Source organism: Xenopus tropicalis, chromosome 4, assembly GCF_000004195.4.
Source record: "Xenopus tropicalis strain Nigerian chromosome 4, UCB_Xtro_10.0, whole genome shotgun sequence".
NCBI classification, from domain to species: domain Eukaryota; kingdom Metazoa; phylum Chordata; class Amphibia; order Anura; family Pipidae; genus Xenopus; species Xenopus tropicalis.
The window spans coordinates 23,169,885-23,187,237 of NC_030680.2; the positions used below are offsets into that span (position 1 = coordinate 23,169,885).

General features: G+C 43.5%; 1 protein-coding gene across 1 annotated transcript in view; it reads left to right on the forward strand.

The window, feature by feature from the left end:
• Positions 1–13,258, forward strand: part of pkp3 (plakophilin 3) — a 45,599-nt gene extending 32,341 nt beyond the window's left edge. Inside the window, exons 3-14 of the mRNA XM_004913399.4 lie at positions 6,065–6,153; positions 6,392–7,095; positions 7,837–7,960; positions 8,073–8,277; positions 9,016–9,190; positions 9,650–9,767; positions 9,915–10,076; positions 10,264–10,449; positions 10,848–11,001; positions 11,287–11,479; positions 11,604–11,691; positions 12,547–13,258. Of these exons, the coding sequence (XP_004913456.1) occupies positions 6,065–6,153; positions 6,392–7,095; positions 7,837–7,960; positions 8,073–8,277; positions 9,016–9,190; positions 9,650–9,767; positions 9,915–10,076; positions 10,264–10,449; positions 10,848–11,001; positions 11,287–11,479; positions 11,604–11,691; positions 12,547–12,582 (2,234 nt within the window). The 3' untranslated portion in view covers positions 12,583–13,258. The remainder of the gene's footprint in view (positions 1–6,064; positions 6,154–6,391; positions 7,096–7,836; positions 7,961–8,072; positions 8,278–9,015; positions 9,191–9,649; positions 9,768–9,914; positions 10,077–10,263; positions 10,450–10,847; positions 11,002–11,286; positions 11,480–11,603; positions 11,692–12,546) is intronic.
• The last annotated feature ends 4,095 nt before the right edge of the window (positions 13,259–17,353 follow it).

Sequence of the window (17,353 nt, forward strand, 5' to 3'; positions counted from 1 at the left end):
TGTCCAGCTGCTGTTTGGCTGCCTATATTGTCATTTAGCAGTAGATGTCCTGCCCACGAGGAGACATGAGGCTGTGGCACTTGGGGGTAATGTGCCAACTGCGTTGTTTTCCTCTTTGGCGGAACTGGTCTAAACAGAAGTATGACTATATGATTATTTCTTGTTTGATCAAATAAATGGGATCATGAGATAAAGCAACCAGATATTATTTTAATTACTGTGATTTGGAGTAAACATTAAGAGGCCTAAGGGCACTACAAGGTATGAACATGTATGCCATGGCTGAGTAGTTGGAAGTTAAATTTCATTTTAGAAGAAAACATAAACTTTTTCTTACATACTGGGCCCTGCAGAAGAGCAGAAATCACATTAAAGAAAGCTCAAGTACTGGGCCCTGTGTGGGGAGAAAACTGAGGGTGCTGGTCATTTTCACCTGCAATACCAAATGTTAAGGGGCTTCACATATTTTTCACAAGACTTTTTACAGCCAATAGCATTTTTACCATCACTCAGTAATTCATGACCCCATTGAATATATTTGAGATCTTTAATAATGATAATTGCAGTCCAACATAGTGACTGACCCACTGTTTGATCCTGCTATGCTGACAGGAGGGTATCTGTAGAACCTGCAGCTTTAATAATTTGAAATAATTCTAGATAAGCTTTAGACCCCCTGGCACATGGGGTGTTTTGTCAAGTAGGACATTTGTAATTCACTAGTATCAGGAAGAGTGTCATTTTGTCTGCCAGTGTTCCCTCCCTAGGGGCCCAGTGCCAGGGGCCCTATATTGGAAAGTCCGTACAGTCATAGGATTCCTGTGGCAGTAGAATAGGCATGAATGATCAGACTCTGCGGCCCTTTTTCTTATTTACAAATTATTGCTTTAAAGCCTGGGAAAATAAGAAAAGGTAAAGAGATCCCAAAATTAGAGGCTATTTTCTTGTTAATAGAAATCATTAGGTCACAGGTCTGGGAAATGAAAGAGCTCAGGGGCCTCAATTCCTTTTGTTCTGAGCTGGAGAAACTGAGCCAGAATAGCATGTCTTTATGTGTGTATTGGGGAATGTACACAGATGAGCGTATTAGTTGTTTTCAACAACTCTCATGTCCACAAAAGGATGTATTTTATTTCCTGTCCAAAATAAGTCCATAATTATACAGAACCTGAGTCTACCTGAGCCGTTAGTGAGATTATGATCCAGATCTAATATCTGTATGTCGTTACTAGTGGAAGGATAACGTTAGGATCTTAAAATGCAAATTCTAGATAATCTAAGAAACCTATCAAAGTAGCTTAAGTCTCTGCTTAAGACAGATGTATCAGTGAGGACAATGGGGCTTGGACCCTTAAACCAGGAAAGTCTGGGATGGTTCTTCTTAATCCTCTCTATGTGACATCCAACAGGGCTACAGCGGGTCTGTTATCAGAAGTGCCTCTTTAAATCCCTGTTAATACAGGTTTTTAAAAAATTGTACTTACTGTATAAGCATTGTCTGGTCAGCCAGAACAGCAGGAATAGTGGGAATAGGAAAGGGTAAGCAGCAATTCTGAGAGGCAGCGCTGCAGGGGTAAAATAGTTATGACAGGAGTGTCAGGCTGCATTCCTGAAGGGCAAGGGTGGGGGCAGTCATTTGACAGATGATCCCTTTAAAATGATTTTGCATGTAAGTGTTAAAATGCTGGGATATTCCTAAAGCCTGTACTGTCTCAGGGCCTATGCAGTGTAAGACTGAGCATCTCAGGGAGAGTTTAGCAGCATTCGGCCGCTGGCTTTGCTCCAAGCGCTGACCTCAGACTCTCTGCAATCAGATGTTATTGTGGGCACGGCTTGACATTGCAAGCAAAATGCTTATAATTAGAGATTATGTGTTAATTCCTTCACATGGGTTGTCATATCAGAATGCACAGAGCTGGGAAGGCAAGGCTGTGGCAGTGATTAATAAGGTGCAAGCTTGATGCTGGGCAGAACCATCATGTGCTCACATCGAACATTCCCATCAACTTGGGACAAAACAAGCATTGTTTTTAGGTGGGTTTTATATCAACCCTTAAGATACGTCTGATCGTGGGTTATCAAAACAACGAGAGACCCACGGCCATTTGCAGATCATTCTGATAATGTGCCACATGTTGCACTGAACCAAAGCAGCATTGGCACTGCTGTTCTTTTTATTCTCTATGGGACTTTGGGGTAAGCCCATGTCTTGGGGACATTAGTTTGCATCATCTACTTAGGGAGCTAAGTTTGCAAAGGTGCAGAGTTTATTATTACAGGTCTAGTAACCCATGGCAAGACTGCTGTGGCAAGAATCAAGCGGGTGGCTATGGGTAACCTAACCTTGAAAAAAATTACAGTTGTACAGAAACTTTGAGCATTCTTGCTCCTAGCCATCTCTACTGCTGCACACAGATCAACTCATGCAATAACCTGTATCTTTATTATTTACTTGCTAGGTGCTTTCATTGCTACTGCAGATCAGCACCCTACAGGGCTGTGCAGGCTTGCAGCTTGTTATTGCCAGCATTTCCATGGAACAGTCATTGCTCTTCTCTGGGATTCGGGCCGGCTTCCAGATTCATAGGGCTTCTATGTTTCTTTACACATTATTACTTATTTATAAAGGCTCTGTTTTTCCATAGAGTTGCACAATACTAATATATTATTCATATTTTATTTATTCTAATACAATGTTGCTAGCTTATGCCATGCTATAACCTTAAAACTTTAGAATGAGCTATTGGAGGAATCCAGGGTGTTGTAGTTTGGAAATATAATGGTTGTCTATTCCTGGTACACTGCTCCCCTACCCCACAAGGCTTACAATCTAATTTTTTTTTGCCTGGAGCACTGTGAAAATTGGCCTGGACTGGAATTCAAAGTAGGCCCTGGCATTTTAAGTACACAGAAGTCCAAATAGCCCCCACCGGCCCAATAAATAGTGACTGTTGTGGGATCCCACAGCAACCCCTCTGGCATTTGCCAGAATCCAAAGATTTCCAGTCCGACCTGCTTAACGAAGGCTACATAATTGGATTGAGTAGCCGGCCGCAGTCCGGCCATAACCTTTACAGTATAATTGCATATTTATTATTCTGTGAGTAAGGAACACATCTGCAAGGTGAATGCACCTTCACTCTCAAACTCCTCTGTAAGTAGGAATCCTATTCCACTGCATTCCGAGGTCACACAGTGTGAAGCCACAATACAAAGGTACCCAGCACTGCAATAGCTTGTGGTGTTGTGACATTTATCAGTCAGCATAAGATTTCATACTTTGTGCAGGATGACAAACATTTCTATACTAATTTACACAAGAGAAGGGGCAGGTTGTATGGTGATAATCTTATTATCTACCTCACAAAAACCAAACATAGAGGAGCTTCATGTTCCCTGTTAGCCCTGTTTAGCTCAAGAAATAAAACATAATTTTTTTTATTCCATTTGAAGTGTGTTCTGCCCTGTTCATTGCACTCATGTTGCACAAAGCGGGGTACACTGACCCTTTAGATTAGAGACTGCACAGTGACTATGTGAATAGGAATGCTAAGAAGGCTTTAAAAACGAAAAGGTGTTTAAACACAAAAGGGGTTATACAAGGTGAGCATATGGTTCCAGGATGAGTATGTGTCGGCTTGTTGATGTCACTCAGTGTATTTCTGCTTCATTGCAAAAGCTGCAACATGGAGAATCCTGTAGTGAGAGGTGCAAGGGGAGGGTTGCTCTTTCAATGTAGAAGAACAGCTTGTAACATTATGGGGAGCTACATACCTGGGGTAGGGGTGGCTGCTTGCTGAGCAGGGACTGACAGGGGCTAGTAAAGTGCAAGGTATAGAAATGGGGCATTTGAGGTGAAATTAGGAAGACAGATTTGTTAGGGACATTGGGTTAGTGGAGCAATCTACATCAAATTCACCACAGCAGATTTGTTGTGTTTGTTGTGTTGAGGTAAGAGTATTACAACAGAGACCCTTTCCGCACACCCTGGCTCTCCAAAATGATGAACGCCCGGTGCACACTGCTGGAGGGATCGGCACCCTCCCAAAACCAACTTGGCAACAAAAGCAAATGGCACACAGAGCTACGAACTAGGGAACAAGCCCTTTAAAATTTCACTTCCGCAATAACTTTTTTAAAGGGCTTGTTCCCTAGTTCGTAGCTCTGTGTGCCATTTGCTTTTGTTGCCGAGGTAAGAGTATTAGGCAGGCCATAGTATGACGGAGGATACAGTTATTAGAGAGGTGCTAGGGAGATATGGGCCACATTGGGGAGGCTGCTGGAGCATAGGTAGGCAAATGCACAGCTAAGGGATTGGTATAGGAAGGAGGAATTTGGGGTGTTAAAGAACTATGCTTGTTTTTCTGTCTGCTACAAGCTCAGCTCCTGTGGGATGTACTTCGGTGAACGTGATGTAGCTGTTTTGTGGGGGTGTATGGCTAGATGGTTGGAGGAGAATTTTAAACATCTGGGGTGACTGTATTAGCAAATACATACCTTCCAACATTTCCATTTTTGTAAGCAGGACTTTTTATGCCATGCCCATGATTTACTTAATCTGTGTATTTTTTACTTACTGATTTGTATTTATTATAATACGTGTCCTCCCTGTGTGCACTGTTATACTCTGTAACAGCATTGTACAGCATCTTGTTGCACGTTATAAATAAAGTTATACATACATCCACTTGACTGTAAATTAATTGTTTCAGGTTATGTAGTGAATGAATTAAGTTACGTTGTTTGTATTATTTCACTTGGATTACACCCATGGGAGCTTATTGCAATTTTATCTAGGCCACAGTTTCTCACACTCCTTCTCTCTGGGACAGTACTAATGGGTTGGGGGAAAGCTGATTATTATGGTTAAAGAGGGATTACTGTCTCACCCTGGCAGTTATAGACCTGTAAGTGTGACATCTGTGTGGGCATGTTGTTTGATGGTTTGATAAGAGATCACATTGAGGATTTTAAGTAATAATAATTAAAAGCATTATAAGTAATAATCAGCATGACTTTATGAAGGACAGGTCATGCTAAATATGCTGACTTGCTGTTTATCATGTAGGAAGTTGGGCGGTGATGATCACCTGTAACTAAGCGGCATCGGAGATTTAGTCTTAATAAATACAAAGTTATACATTTGGGATTTTAAAATGTGCAGGTCATTGTAGCCCTTAATGTGGTTAAGTTGGGAAACTGTTCAGTGAAATTTGGACATAAATTCAAGAAATGGTTGAATGTCTTCTTCCAAGAATGAAAATATGAGGTTGTCAGAGATGATCCCGTAACGGGTCTGACTGCCCCAGCAGGGGAAAAACATTCCTATGTGGCTGCAAATTGGAGAGGGATTCCCGGGGGTTTCTGCCTTTAGCTAGAAGTTAGGTCACTTATGGAAAAGGTGTTGTTTAATCAGCTGCGACTACTACATACCTATTAAATACATGCATCTTTCTAAGCATTTGGCTTCATACATTCAGTACTGAATAATAAAGGCCAAACCCTTTCCTTTATCCTGTAATCTGATATATATTGTAATTGATTAGCAGAAATGAAAATAATAGCCAGAGCCCATAAATTCCTTCCAGCTTTTCCCAGAATACAAGCCACGCAGGGGAATGCTGCAAGAATATTTTCTTTAATATTTATATATTTCAGCAATGAACACAAGGGCACCGTCACCGTTATGCACCCAGTTATCCATTCACACTGGGGTGGTATGAGCTGCAAAACCTTAGTTCCCTGGCTCGGTCAGGGAGATACGTGAGTGAGGCCCAGTGTGTCTTCTATGGCCACAGCAATGCACAGAACCTTTGCTTTCTTTTGGGTTCTTCTACTGGTCTTTCATTGTCACTGTATCAGGCTTATGGTTTGTAGCACTTTGGGCCTTTCCTTTAGTGTTATGTGGAGAGATTTGTAACATTTTGCTGCCACATTGTGAATATAGAAAAGCTGTGGGGACCATAACACCCCAAGTTGCTGTGTGTGCTCTCAGCCATAGATTGGGGGTGCATATCCTATATTTTTGTTGTTATTTGAAGAAAGTTTGTTTGTTTTCTTGCAGATGTCTTTTTGCCCAGAACACAGTATGGAACTGGGTCAGCATCTTACAGTTCCCGCTCACAGGTCCTTAGCAGCGAGCCAAGGATGTCTGTAAGTATCAAGTGATGAAGGGAAATGAGGGAACGTATGGCATGGGGTGGGGGGGGTTAGTACTGGACCTTGGGATGCTGCCTCTAGTTACTTGTTCTGGTTGACACTTGAGGTAAGGGTGGGAGGCTAGGATAGCTTGTTGGCTGTGCTGTCTCAGATAGCCGAATCAAAGGGAAGAATAATTGCATCAAGTTAGGAGATCTTCGCCTTATTTATGTATTTATTTCTTTATTTGCAGGCTGTTCGCACTTCAGGATATTCAACTGGGGGAGGAATGCGCTCAGGCTACTCATCTCGTTCTGCAGTGGACGTTGGGGGCACCCAGCGGATCAGTGTTGCTTCTCAGCAACGTAGTTACGCCACTACCCGACCAACCTCCTTCCATGAAAAAGTGTACCCAGCCCGACGCGATTACGATACGATGTCTCTGCGCTCCCTGCGAATTGGAGATGGAGAAGAGCGCTACAATCCCGGAACAGCCTCTCAGGCATCGGTTTATGGGCGCCAGATTTCTACTTCCAGTGCTGGACCAATGCTCCAGAGGTCTCTGTCAGGCAACATTGGGCAAGATGTCGGAGGCACTTCTTGGGTAGAAAGGGCAGAGGTGGCACAAACTCGAACTATCCGTGCCCCTGCAATGCGCACCCTGCAGCGCTTCCAGAGCACCAACCGTACCCGAGTGGGATCTGTTCCCTATGGCACTATTAATACAGGCTCCCAACAGCAAATGCAACAGATGCAACAAATTCAGCAGATGCAACAGATGCAGCAGTCCTCAGGCGGCATTGGCTCCTCCTATGTCACAAACATGATTGAACACAATTCTAGGGCACCATCAGTGCGAAGCCTCGCCGAGTCCGGCAACCAAGTGCAGGAAATTAGAGGCATTGATATGTTTGATGGGAACAAAAGCCTGATGAGCCAGCACTCTTTCACCAGTGGGTAAGTGGATGGGATTAATAAGGGGAAAAACTCAAGGGGGTTTTGTAGCTGAACAATTCAGGCTTAAAGCGTGATATGGGGCTAGTGAGGGCCAGCTGCACTCCTTCCAGGTTTTTTAATACCCCCAGCTTGGTCAACTTACTGATCCCCAAACCACACACAGTGTAAACTGATTTTCTTCTGGCTTCCAGTGTGTATGCTCCTGTTTACTGGAGCGATTACCCCTAGAAAGAGAGAGGTAACAGAATTGATAGAGCCGAGCATGGTGGCCATGTAGCTTTGCATTTTGAGATTACGTACACAATTGTTACATTTTTGTCAACATTTTATTAACATCAATGATGTTTATGCTGAAAATAACTATTGTTTCACAATATATGTCTTTGTATTGATTACATCTTTTCCTCCAATGGGCCAAAGTCAGAGCCCTGTCATCCCTACTCTAAAACTGACATTGTATGTTCATATCTTTTATAGCCATTGTTTTGGTTTGTTCCCCTCCAGCCCGTGCGCTAAGGGTTTCAGGTCTCCACTGACACTAAAATAGGGAACAAATAGAAACAATAGTACAGCCATCAGAGCCTTGTACTGCCCCCTAGCCCCCAGGCAAGGTACAACTGACAGAACTGACTGGGTTATACTGTATATTGGTACAACTTCTGTCTAAGCACTTCCCTTGACATTGACTCCCTCCAGCCTGTAAGGATATCACTAATCAATGTATGTTTCTCTTTCGATCAGATTTGATGATATGGACATGCCGATGGCTGTGAAGAATTTAATGGCTCCTGATCCAAACCTGCAGGTTCTGGGGGCTGCATATATACAGCATCGATGCTACAGTGACAATGAGGCCAAGAAGCAGGTGAGACCCACAATTAAACTCTCTGTACTAAAGGGTGGTCACATATCTGAAAACAAAAGCACTGCCCCTAATAGTGACCATTAAATGAGTATTCTTCTTTTGCACCTTAAAGGCACGCAGCCTGCAGGCCATCCCGAAATTGGTAAAGCTGTTCAACTGTGATAACCAGGAAGTTCAGCGCCATGCCACAGGCGCCATGCGTAACCTCATCTATGACAACCCTGAGAACAAAATAGCGCTGGTGGAGGAGAACGGCATTTATGAATTGTTGACCGCTTTGGAAGAGCACGATGATGAACTTAGAAAGAATGTAACAGGTATTCTCCCTCCTCCTCAACCCAATCATCTTATTTGCTCAGAAAGAAAACAATAAACGTAAAATAATGTGTAAGAGAGCACACCCAATCCAAATTTGGGAGGTGCAGGTTCATGGAGTTAACCCATTTAGTTACGCCAAGAATATTCAAGTAGATCAAAAAAGTAACCGCACACTCCAGTAATAAAAAGTGAAAGAATAATACATTTATTAGACAAAAATATCATGTAACAAGTAAATAAACAAGCCCAACACGTTTTGACCCATATAGGGTCTTCAACAGGGGCAAAAAAAGTAAGAAAAAAAAAAAAGGGGGGGGGTTGCTCCTGATGAAAACCCTATATGGGTCGAAACACATTGGGCTTGTGAATCTACTTGTTACATGATATTTAAACTTTTTATTACTGAAGTGTGCAGTTACTTTTTTGATCTAAGAGAACAATAAATGTATAGTGGCACTGGCTTAGCTGCTTAATGTGCTCCTTTGTACAAATCGCCTTTTTCAGCCAGTTGCCAGAGGTGGCATCATAAAGGCAGTTTTGGCCAATCCTGTTGGATTGCACTCAATGCCAGGACAGAAATAGTAGGTCTGCCAATGTCTCCCACTTGTTTGGTTGATGACAGTTCTAAAAGTTTTGGGTCTAGCTTCCTGTGTGTGGATTGGAGAACCTCCTCTGATATTTCCTGGAAATGTACACCCTGACTCAGGCCTCACACTCTCACACTTTCTCCTTTACAGGCATCTTGTGGAACCTGTCATCGAGTGATAACCTGAAGGCAAGGCTGGCAAGGGACACCTTAAGCCCACTCACACAGAAGGTACTGTCTCCGCTCTCGGGAACCGCTGGCTCCGCTGTTATCCAGCAGAATGTTTCGGAAGCAGAAATATTCTACAACGCTACTGGTTTCCTCAGGTATGACATTGTTTTAAATGATCTTTCTGCATCAGGTTTACTTAACACTACTACAGCACCTCTAGCTATGGACAGGACTGGATCCCCTAAACAGGGCAGCCATGGGCTATACATTGGTTCTACTGTTCTAAATGCATAATCAACTCCAATGGAAAGGAAAACCTGGCACACAGAAGAACTGGACAATAGGGATTAGACCTTGTGCTTTGTGTCAAGGCAGACTGGGTTTGTCCTTTTTTTTCAGTTCTGTTTTCTTATGTATTTGGATGGTGGGTGCCATTCCTTCCTCAGCACTAGAGCAGGTAACAGACAGAGGTGTGGGAGTTCCTGTGAGATGTGAATGCACAAACTAAACTTCCATTTACAGTGGCTAAGTTGCAGCTTCCATGTTGGTTAAAAGTGATGAGATTTCGTACCAGGGGGTCATTGATGACTATTTTATGGCTATTTTATCTTCAGGAACTTGAGCTCTGCAAGCCCAGAGACGCGTCAGAAAATGCGCGAGTGTTCTGGTCTGCTGGACGCCCTGGTCTCCTACACAAACAATGCTTTGCAGTCTGGAAAGTCTGAAGACAAGGTGAGTGGCGCTAAGTGTGGGGAGACATGATAAAAGCTTTAGTCCCATTATGACATTTAGAGGAACACTAGTGGGAGAAATGCATTATTTTTACCTAAGATATATAACACTATATCTGGAGCCTGACTTCCTTCCCTTTCTCTGCAGAGTGTGGAGAATGCTGTGTGCGTGCTGAGGAACCTGTCCTACCGCCTGTACGATGAGATGCCACCTTCCAACTTGCAGAGATTGGAGGGCGGCCAGAGAGGGCGCATCACTGCGGGTGATACAGTGGGATGTTTCACTCCCCAAAGCCGCAAACTTAAAGAGGTAAATGGTGGGGCAGCAATAATTTGGATCCAATGACAGTAGAATAAATTTGTCAGTCAGATCCCATCATATCATGTACCTGAAGCTGTCTAGAAGGTTCCTCTGCTGATATGATATGAAGGTTCTAGTGTCCTATTTGGCACCATTCCTGTTCCATTAATACGTTTCTGGTTTCATTTCACAACAGCAGCAGCAGGGTGCAGACATTGCCACCTTCACAGAGATCTCCCGGGATCCGAAGGGGATGGAGTTACTATGGCACCCACAGATAGTTAATCTGTACAACCGGTTACTGCAGCACTGTGAATTGAACAAATACACCACAGAGGCAGCAGCTGGAGCCCTACAGAACATCACCGCTGGGGACCGCCGGGTAAAGAGTTTGTACAATATAAAAACAAAGTCAGCTGAAGGGTCATTATTGCTGCAGAATATGGTATTCACTAGGATTAAGCAGTATAAATGGGTGATGTTGAACAGAACTACCCTGTACCTTTAAACCAGCATCTTCTGTTGTATCTCTGCAGCTTTACAACAGGGTGTGTTAATTAGCCACATACTTTCAGCTCCATGGCACACATGGGGTGTTCTACAAGGGTTTTTTTTAGTATTTAAGCAGGTTTAAGCCAATGTCACCCCCAATGGGGGAACAAGAATAACAGGCTACAAAGCCAGGTTTGGGCTCGTCTCAGTGTGCCCCCTGCCCTAATGGCAATAGTGCTCAGCCCGCCGAGGGAAAATATTCATTCAGTTTCATTTGTTTCCTCACAGTGGGCATCCGTTCTAAGTCAGGTGGCACTGGAACAAGAGCGTATTTTGAATCCAGTTCTAGATCGTTTGCGGACAGCAGATCACAACCAACTGCGCTCTCTCACCGGCTTGATCCGCAACTTGTCAAGACACGCCAAGAACAAGGATGAAATGTGTAGGTGCCCAGTGCGTTCTTCATAGTGGCCGTAAGACCAGTGCGTAGTCCCTTGCACTGAGGCTTCCATGACCAACAATTCCATGTATATAGAAGAGATGCCCAATGTGTGGCTCTCCAGTAGTTCATATACTGAATTCTGGTGGTGACACCACAGGCTGGATACATTTTAAATCTTACACTCTCTGATCATATTTATTAAGATGCATTTCTTTTATTTTATGCACTTTACTGACTCTACTCAAGGTTCCTTCTCATTGTTTTTCCTTTGCTTTGTTTTCTCAGCCACCAAACTAGTGAGCCACCTTCTGGAGAAACTCCCATCAGATTCATCAGAAAAATGCCCGCCAGCTGATGTGCTTGTGAATATCATCGCTATCCTCAATAACCTTACTGTGGCAGGGCCCCTCGCAGCCCGAGATATTGTCTACTTCAATGGGCTCATCAAGCTGATGTATATCAAGAAGATGAAAGACAGGTATGGCAAGGGACTGGGGGGCTGCAGGATCTGCGTATGCTCACTGGATGTGGTGGGAGTGTCAATATGGCTTCTTTAAGTATTATTGCTTTTACATGATATGTAAAATTTCTTCTCTCTACAGTGCTGATGGTGAAAAGGCCGCTCGGGCAGCCTGCAGCCTCCTCACCAATATGTGGCAGTACAGCAAGTTGCACCGGGAATACAAGTCGGTAAGTCTGTTTGCTGTTGTAGTTGTTGCAGGGGGCTATAACATTTTAACACATTTTCTCTTTCATTCAGAGGCGCTTAGGGCTTATGTTGCAGGTTCCTTATCCAAAACCTACTCTCCTAAGTGCATTAGCCTAGGTACTGTAAAAAGCATAGTGCTCTCAGAGGCAGACGCATATGGCATCCACATGCTGCATGGTTATTAATCTTCACAGATCCATGCAGCAGACTACAACTGTTTAAAGCAGCCCTGCAGCTGGACTGGCCTGGTATCAGCAATGCAGTTGATGGATATGAGCCAAAGTGTTTGTTTTAATGATCTTTGTAAATAATGAACGCTCCAAGTAGTGCAAATTCTGTGATGCAACATGAGTGCCACCTACTGGAGGAAGATTATTTTTGTTGACACAAAATAGTACAGCTTAGTCATGTGAGGGTGGGAAATTTTCCAACTAGCACCCACCTTAACCCCTTCAGAAAAGACTTGAAGATCCAAACACACCCTATTAGCTGATGGAGATGTTGTCAGGAAGGATCAGGCTCCAGAGACACTGTGCTATTAACTTAGTTTACAAATAAAATGTGTATTTGTGTATTGTGGCTGGGCACAGACAATACACACCTCCAGTGGTGGCCCTATTTTTTGGCCTGAACCTGCCCAACCCATGGAGGCCGCACATCACTAGTACTATTTCGCTGTAAATCTGTCCTTTGCAGCATATACATGTGATTAGCTTTGGCCCTTTGTACAACCCCTGCTACTATAATGTTACTATAATCATAATATATCTTTAGTAAGTGGTATTGCCTCCATGGTGCAAGTTTCACATCTCACGTGGTGCCATTCTCTCTTACAGAAAGGATATCGGAAGGACGACTTTCTCAGCCCATGATGTGTTGCTCTGCAAGATGACTGATTTTGCCTTCCACCTACTAAGACGACCAGACTAGGCCAACATTAACTACGGGTCATTGAGCTTCCTAAATGCCGCCACACTTCCCTTTGCGCACTCTGCCTTGTTCCATGCAGCCGAGCAGAGGTGGAGGTCTTTGTAGATAAATTGATAGTTTATTTTTAAATTTTGTATAGGTGAATGTGCATTTTATGGGGCGTATGCATTGGGATTGCACACGCTCATTTAACACTTTTCAATAAGTACAATTTGCCTTAATGTAGAACTTCCGGGGTTAGTCGCATCTCTGCTCCTTAATTTCCTCTGCTGGTGGGGTCATAGCCAAAGCTGCCTTTCCTCTTTCCTAAGGGCCAGCTGCAATGTGTGCTTTGGTTAGGGTTGGGCGAGAGCTGATAATAACATTGTTATTACACCTATCCTCAAGGACCCATGTTTATTTTGTAACTCTGCTGCAAATAACAAGCAAGCCCTTTCTGTCTTTTATTGGTATTAAATATGATTTGAGTTTGGAACATTTTATCTCAGGGGGAGTATTTAAGTGGGTGCGCTTGCTTCCTTACCTCACTCACAAGTGCCTTCTTCCTTCTAGTGCAATTCTTGTAATATTGAGGGCAGTGACTCCGTCAATAAAATACACATTTTGACAAAAAAAAAATATGTTTTGTGTTTGTTTGAACAATGAGTTTCAGGCATTTGCTTTATGGGTAAGAGATCCATTTTGGGAGGCTTCTTACTGCGCCATCCCCTGCCTTTCTTGGCGAAGGTGGAGCCTTTCTCACGGATTCCGAGGTCTTGCTGGGACCTGTCCTATTTAATGACCCCCTAGGGGTGCACACAGATTCGGAAAGAAATATCTTCCAAGCTGAGTACAATGCAAGATGTGTATCCATTGCAGAGGGGTTTCTGTCTGAATAGAACAATAATATATAAAGCTGATAGAGCAAGTTGTACACATTTGGGTTCCCTGATTGTCTCCTCAGTTTCCCTGTTTGCTTAGGGGCCAATGTTTTACCCAGCCTTGTGGTGCCTTTGCCTATTTCTGTGATTCCTTCAGTATTTCTCTATTGTCGTTTTTGTCTAGGGAATCAAAGTGGAAGTGAAAGAGCAGTTAGCCTTTAATTTAACGGAATGTGGGCTGTGTGCACCCTGCTTACAAATTACTTTTGGTTTTAACCCACATTCTGATAGCAGTTTGAAGTTCTGGACCCTGGGGGAAATTTGCACGTTTTGTGCTGAATAAGGCATGAGAAAGGGCCACTTGGCGTGTAATGGGGTTGCTGCTAGGGGGTATGAGTTCTTTGCATTTCTGCGCTTTGGATGAATACTTGGCGATGAATAAACCAGAGGTCCATTCAGGCCATGTCGATAGAGGCAGGGATCATTTCCCAGCATTACCAGTTCTTTCAGTTGTTCACCCAGTCCTCCGCATTATAACCATACAGGACTTCCTATTCCATCCACTCTCGTGAGATTCTCCTCTTACTCAGGGGCACTTTTGGCTGAACTGGTGTCTGGTGCAAGTCAAGGCACACACAAAGGGTTACTGCCAACAACCCACAAGAGAACCTTACATCTGGGTTCCATTCTCACAGTCTATTCATATAGATAGTGCTAAATGTTATTGACCTAAGATTAAACAAGGACTGATAGCACCCATCCTACACTCCCCCAGGAGACCCTCTGATACTCTGACACATCTGTTTCACCTTGCTCCTGATATCTTTGTATTGGGTCCCTGCTGGTTGGCTGCTAACCTCTCCTTACTCCTTGGTGGAACCCCAAATTTCTCAGCTGGACTATTCCTACCTCTCACCAAATAATTTGAGCTTCACTGAACCTGCCCTAGCACTAGGGCCTCTCTAAAGAATGAAGATGGAATTGGTGTGTTTTTATCCTGGCCAGGATAATGGCTTGGGCTCTTGCCTTGAGACCCTTTGCATCATCAGTCACCCCCAACATTAGTTAAAGTTTTCTGAGCCAACTCCTCACTCCCTTATCTGTACTTCCAGGGCAGTCCACTCCTGGTTGATGCTGAGGGACCACCTTATACCAGGAGCAAGTAAGAGAAGGGGTACGTTATTCATAGAGTAGTCAGTGACCAGGATTAGTAAAGTAGGTGGCATAGAAGGGACATGTAGTATAAAGGGAAGGAAAGAGAACATAGGGATTTATAAGACAGGATGAGTTGAACATGGTGGAGTAAGTTAGAGCTTGCATGTATAAAGCACTCACTAATCATCTAGGGGACAGCAACTCCAAGAAAAGGTAAAGTGCAGTGTCAGGAAGATTAAGAAAGTGTAGTGGTACAGGACTTCTTCCTTAGTAAAATGGAGGGAGGGGTGGCAGGAGAATTGCCCCAAGGGTGGGAGGAAATGGCAAGAGCATTGCATCAAGGTGCCCATTTTAATCATGAAGACCATAAAGTTGTCCTTTGTGAACTGATCACTTTTGGTATTGGTTATACAATGCTGATCCCTTGTCTGTTTGAACATAAGCACTGGCCAAAGGAGCTGTCCTTGCTTTAGATCGCTACAAGACACAATGCAATGAAATGCTACTAGGGGGAAAATACAGAAATACAGGCTATAGCATATCCCTACTGAGATTTCACAATGAGTTGAAATGAAATCTGCGGGGAATGGAGGGGGTATGCGGTCAACCCTGAAACTGGTGCTTGGTGTCCTCCCTTGCACAAGGAATTAGTCCTTACTGCCCAGAAATAAAATAAACAGTCTCACTCAGAATCCTGCATACAGGGGCTGAATATGGGGGCGAGAGAAACTGGTTGATGGTTTTTAGGAGTACAAAATGTGGAGAGGTGCACAGACCACATTTGGGTTCCAGGAATGGATGAAACAGAATGGGGACTTTCGGATATGGGTTAGCCTCTCGGGAGCTTGGGCTGTTACATTTGGGACCATGGGTTACCATATATGCGTTGGGAGTGGCTGGCCATCGCAACAGATTTCAGCATTATATTTTGGAAATTCCTGCAGTAGAACTGTAGATGTCTTTTTATACGTGGAATAGTCCATGTAACGCATGAGATAAACATCACATAACCCTACGGCCTCATGTGACATTGTGTGTATGTGGGATGGCCTGCATCAGGTGTGTCCAGTCTGACCGCTTATACTGACCCATAATCACTAAGAGGGTCAAACATCATGACAAACATTTACATTCCATCTTGGCTGCCATGTTTGCTTGCTAGAGGCTAAAGTGCTTTATAGCATCTTGGATAGCAGTCTGGCCTAGCAGGATTGCTTAGGGATCCGTACATCCACCCAGCCACACCCCCAGTTCACCCAAACTTTCCCAATTTGCCCAATCCTCACCCATTTACCAGCAGTGCAGCTCCCCCCTTTCCAACTGGGCCCTGACAGGAGTTCTGCCTGCCCCCTTCTCATGGTGGCTTCAAAGCGATTGCCCATTTTTCAGCCTAAGCTTCCCAACCAGTGGGTTCCGTTGGCATTAGGCCAGCCCACACATCACTAATGCTCATGTACCTTTTTTCAAGTTTGATATTTTGGCAGAGGTGGTTGTTTCCCCATACAACTGGCTACTATTATTCATGAAACATGGTACATGCCATCAGAAGCAACATAGATGTAGCATGTAACATCTAGGGCTGTATTTGGCCAGTGGGTCGGGGATGTCAATCCTGCAATCCTGATGTCTGCAGGTTGGGTGCTAAGATATTATTAACTGGCCCCTATTCTAAAATATATTAAAGGAGACATTCAACCTGACAAAGGAGAAAAGGCACAGGTTACACAGCAGATAACAGATAAGCTCTGTTGTATACAATGGGATTCTACACAGCTTATCTGTTATCTATCCTGTGCTTGAATGGCTGCCCCCATGGCTACACAGCAGCCTATTTATATAAACTAATAGTTGAAGTAAACACATCAGTTTTACCAGAGCAGGGAAACAGTACATTATACATAGGGGGTACATTATTTATTATAATACACAAGTTTCAGTGAGTCTGTGACAGGAATAACATCACTAAGCACCGAATATAAGGATATAATTTACAGGATATTAATGACTTTTGTGTATTATATAATGAATAAAGTAGCCCCTATTGTAAAATATATGGATATTATAAGTCACTGAGGAGTTCCTTGACCATATAAAAGCATGAAACAGAAACCCGGGTGCTTTTATACAGGTCATGGAACTCGGAGGGGGTACTTTATTTATTATAATATACAGGTTTTGGGAATGGGATTTGGTTAAATCCTCCATATGATCCCCAGCACACACACATACATATCCTAATAAAACTAACCATTTGTACCTATCAACCTGTAATTTGGATTGTTGGTACTGCACTGCAGAATATGTCAGTGATTTTTTTTTTTTTTTAGAAAACAGGCTTAACTTCTAACAATGCGAAAGATTCTGAGTAAAAAATAGTTGTAATTTAGCATCAGAAGGAATAGCTTTTAACTTCCACTGACAATTCTTGCAAATTATTCACACACTTGTGTCCAGACTGGGATTCAAAATAGGCCCCGGCATTTCCAGTACACAGAGGCCCAAACAGCCCCCCCAGCCCAATAAATAGTGACTGCCTATGGCACCTTACAGCAGCCCCTCTGGCATTTGCCAGAACCCTCAGATTGGCAGTCCGGGCCTGGGCACACAGAATTCAGGCCCAGGGTTGCTGTGCCCAGAGTAGGAATCCCTACGTTCAAGCCTGTGACCATTTTAAGTTTTATACAACAGCCCCATCTTG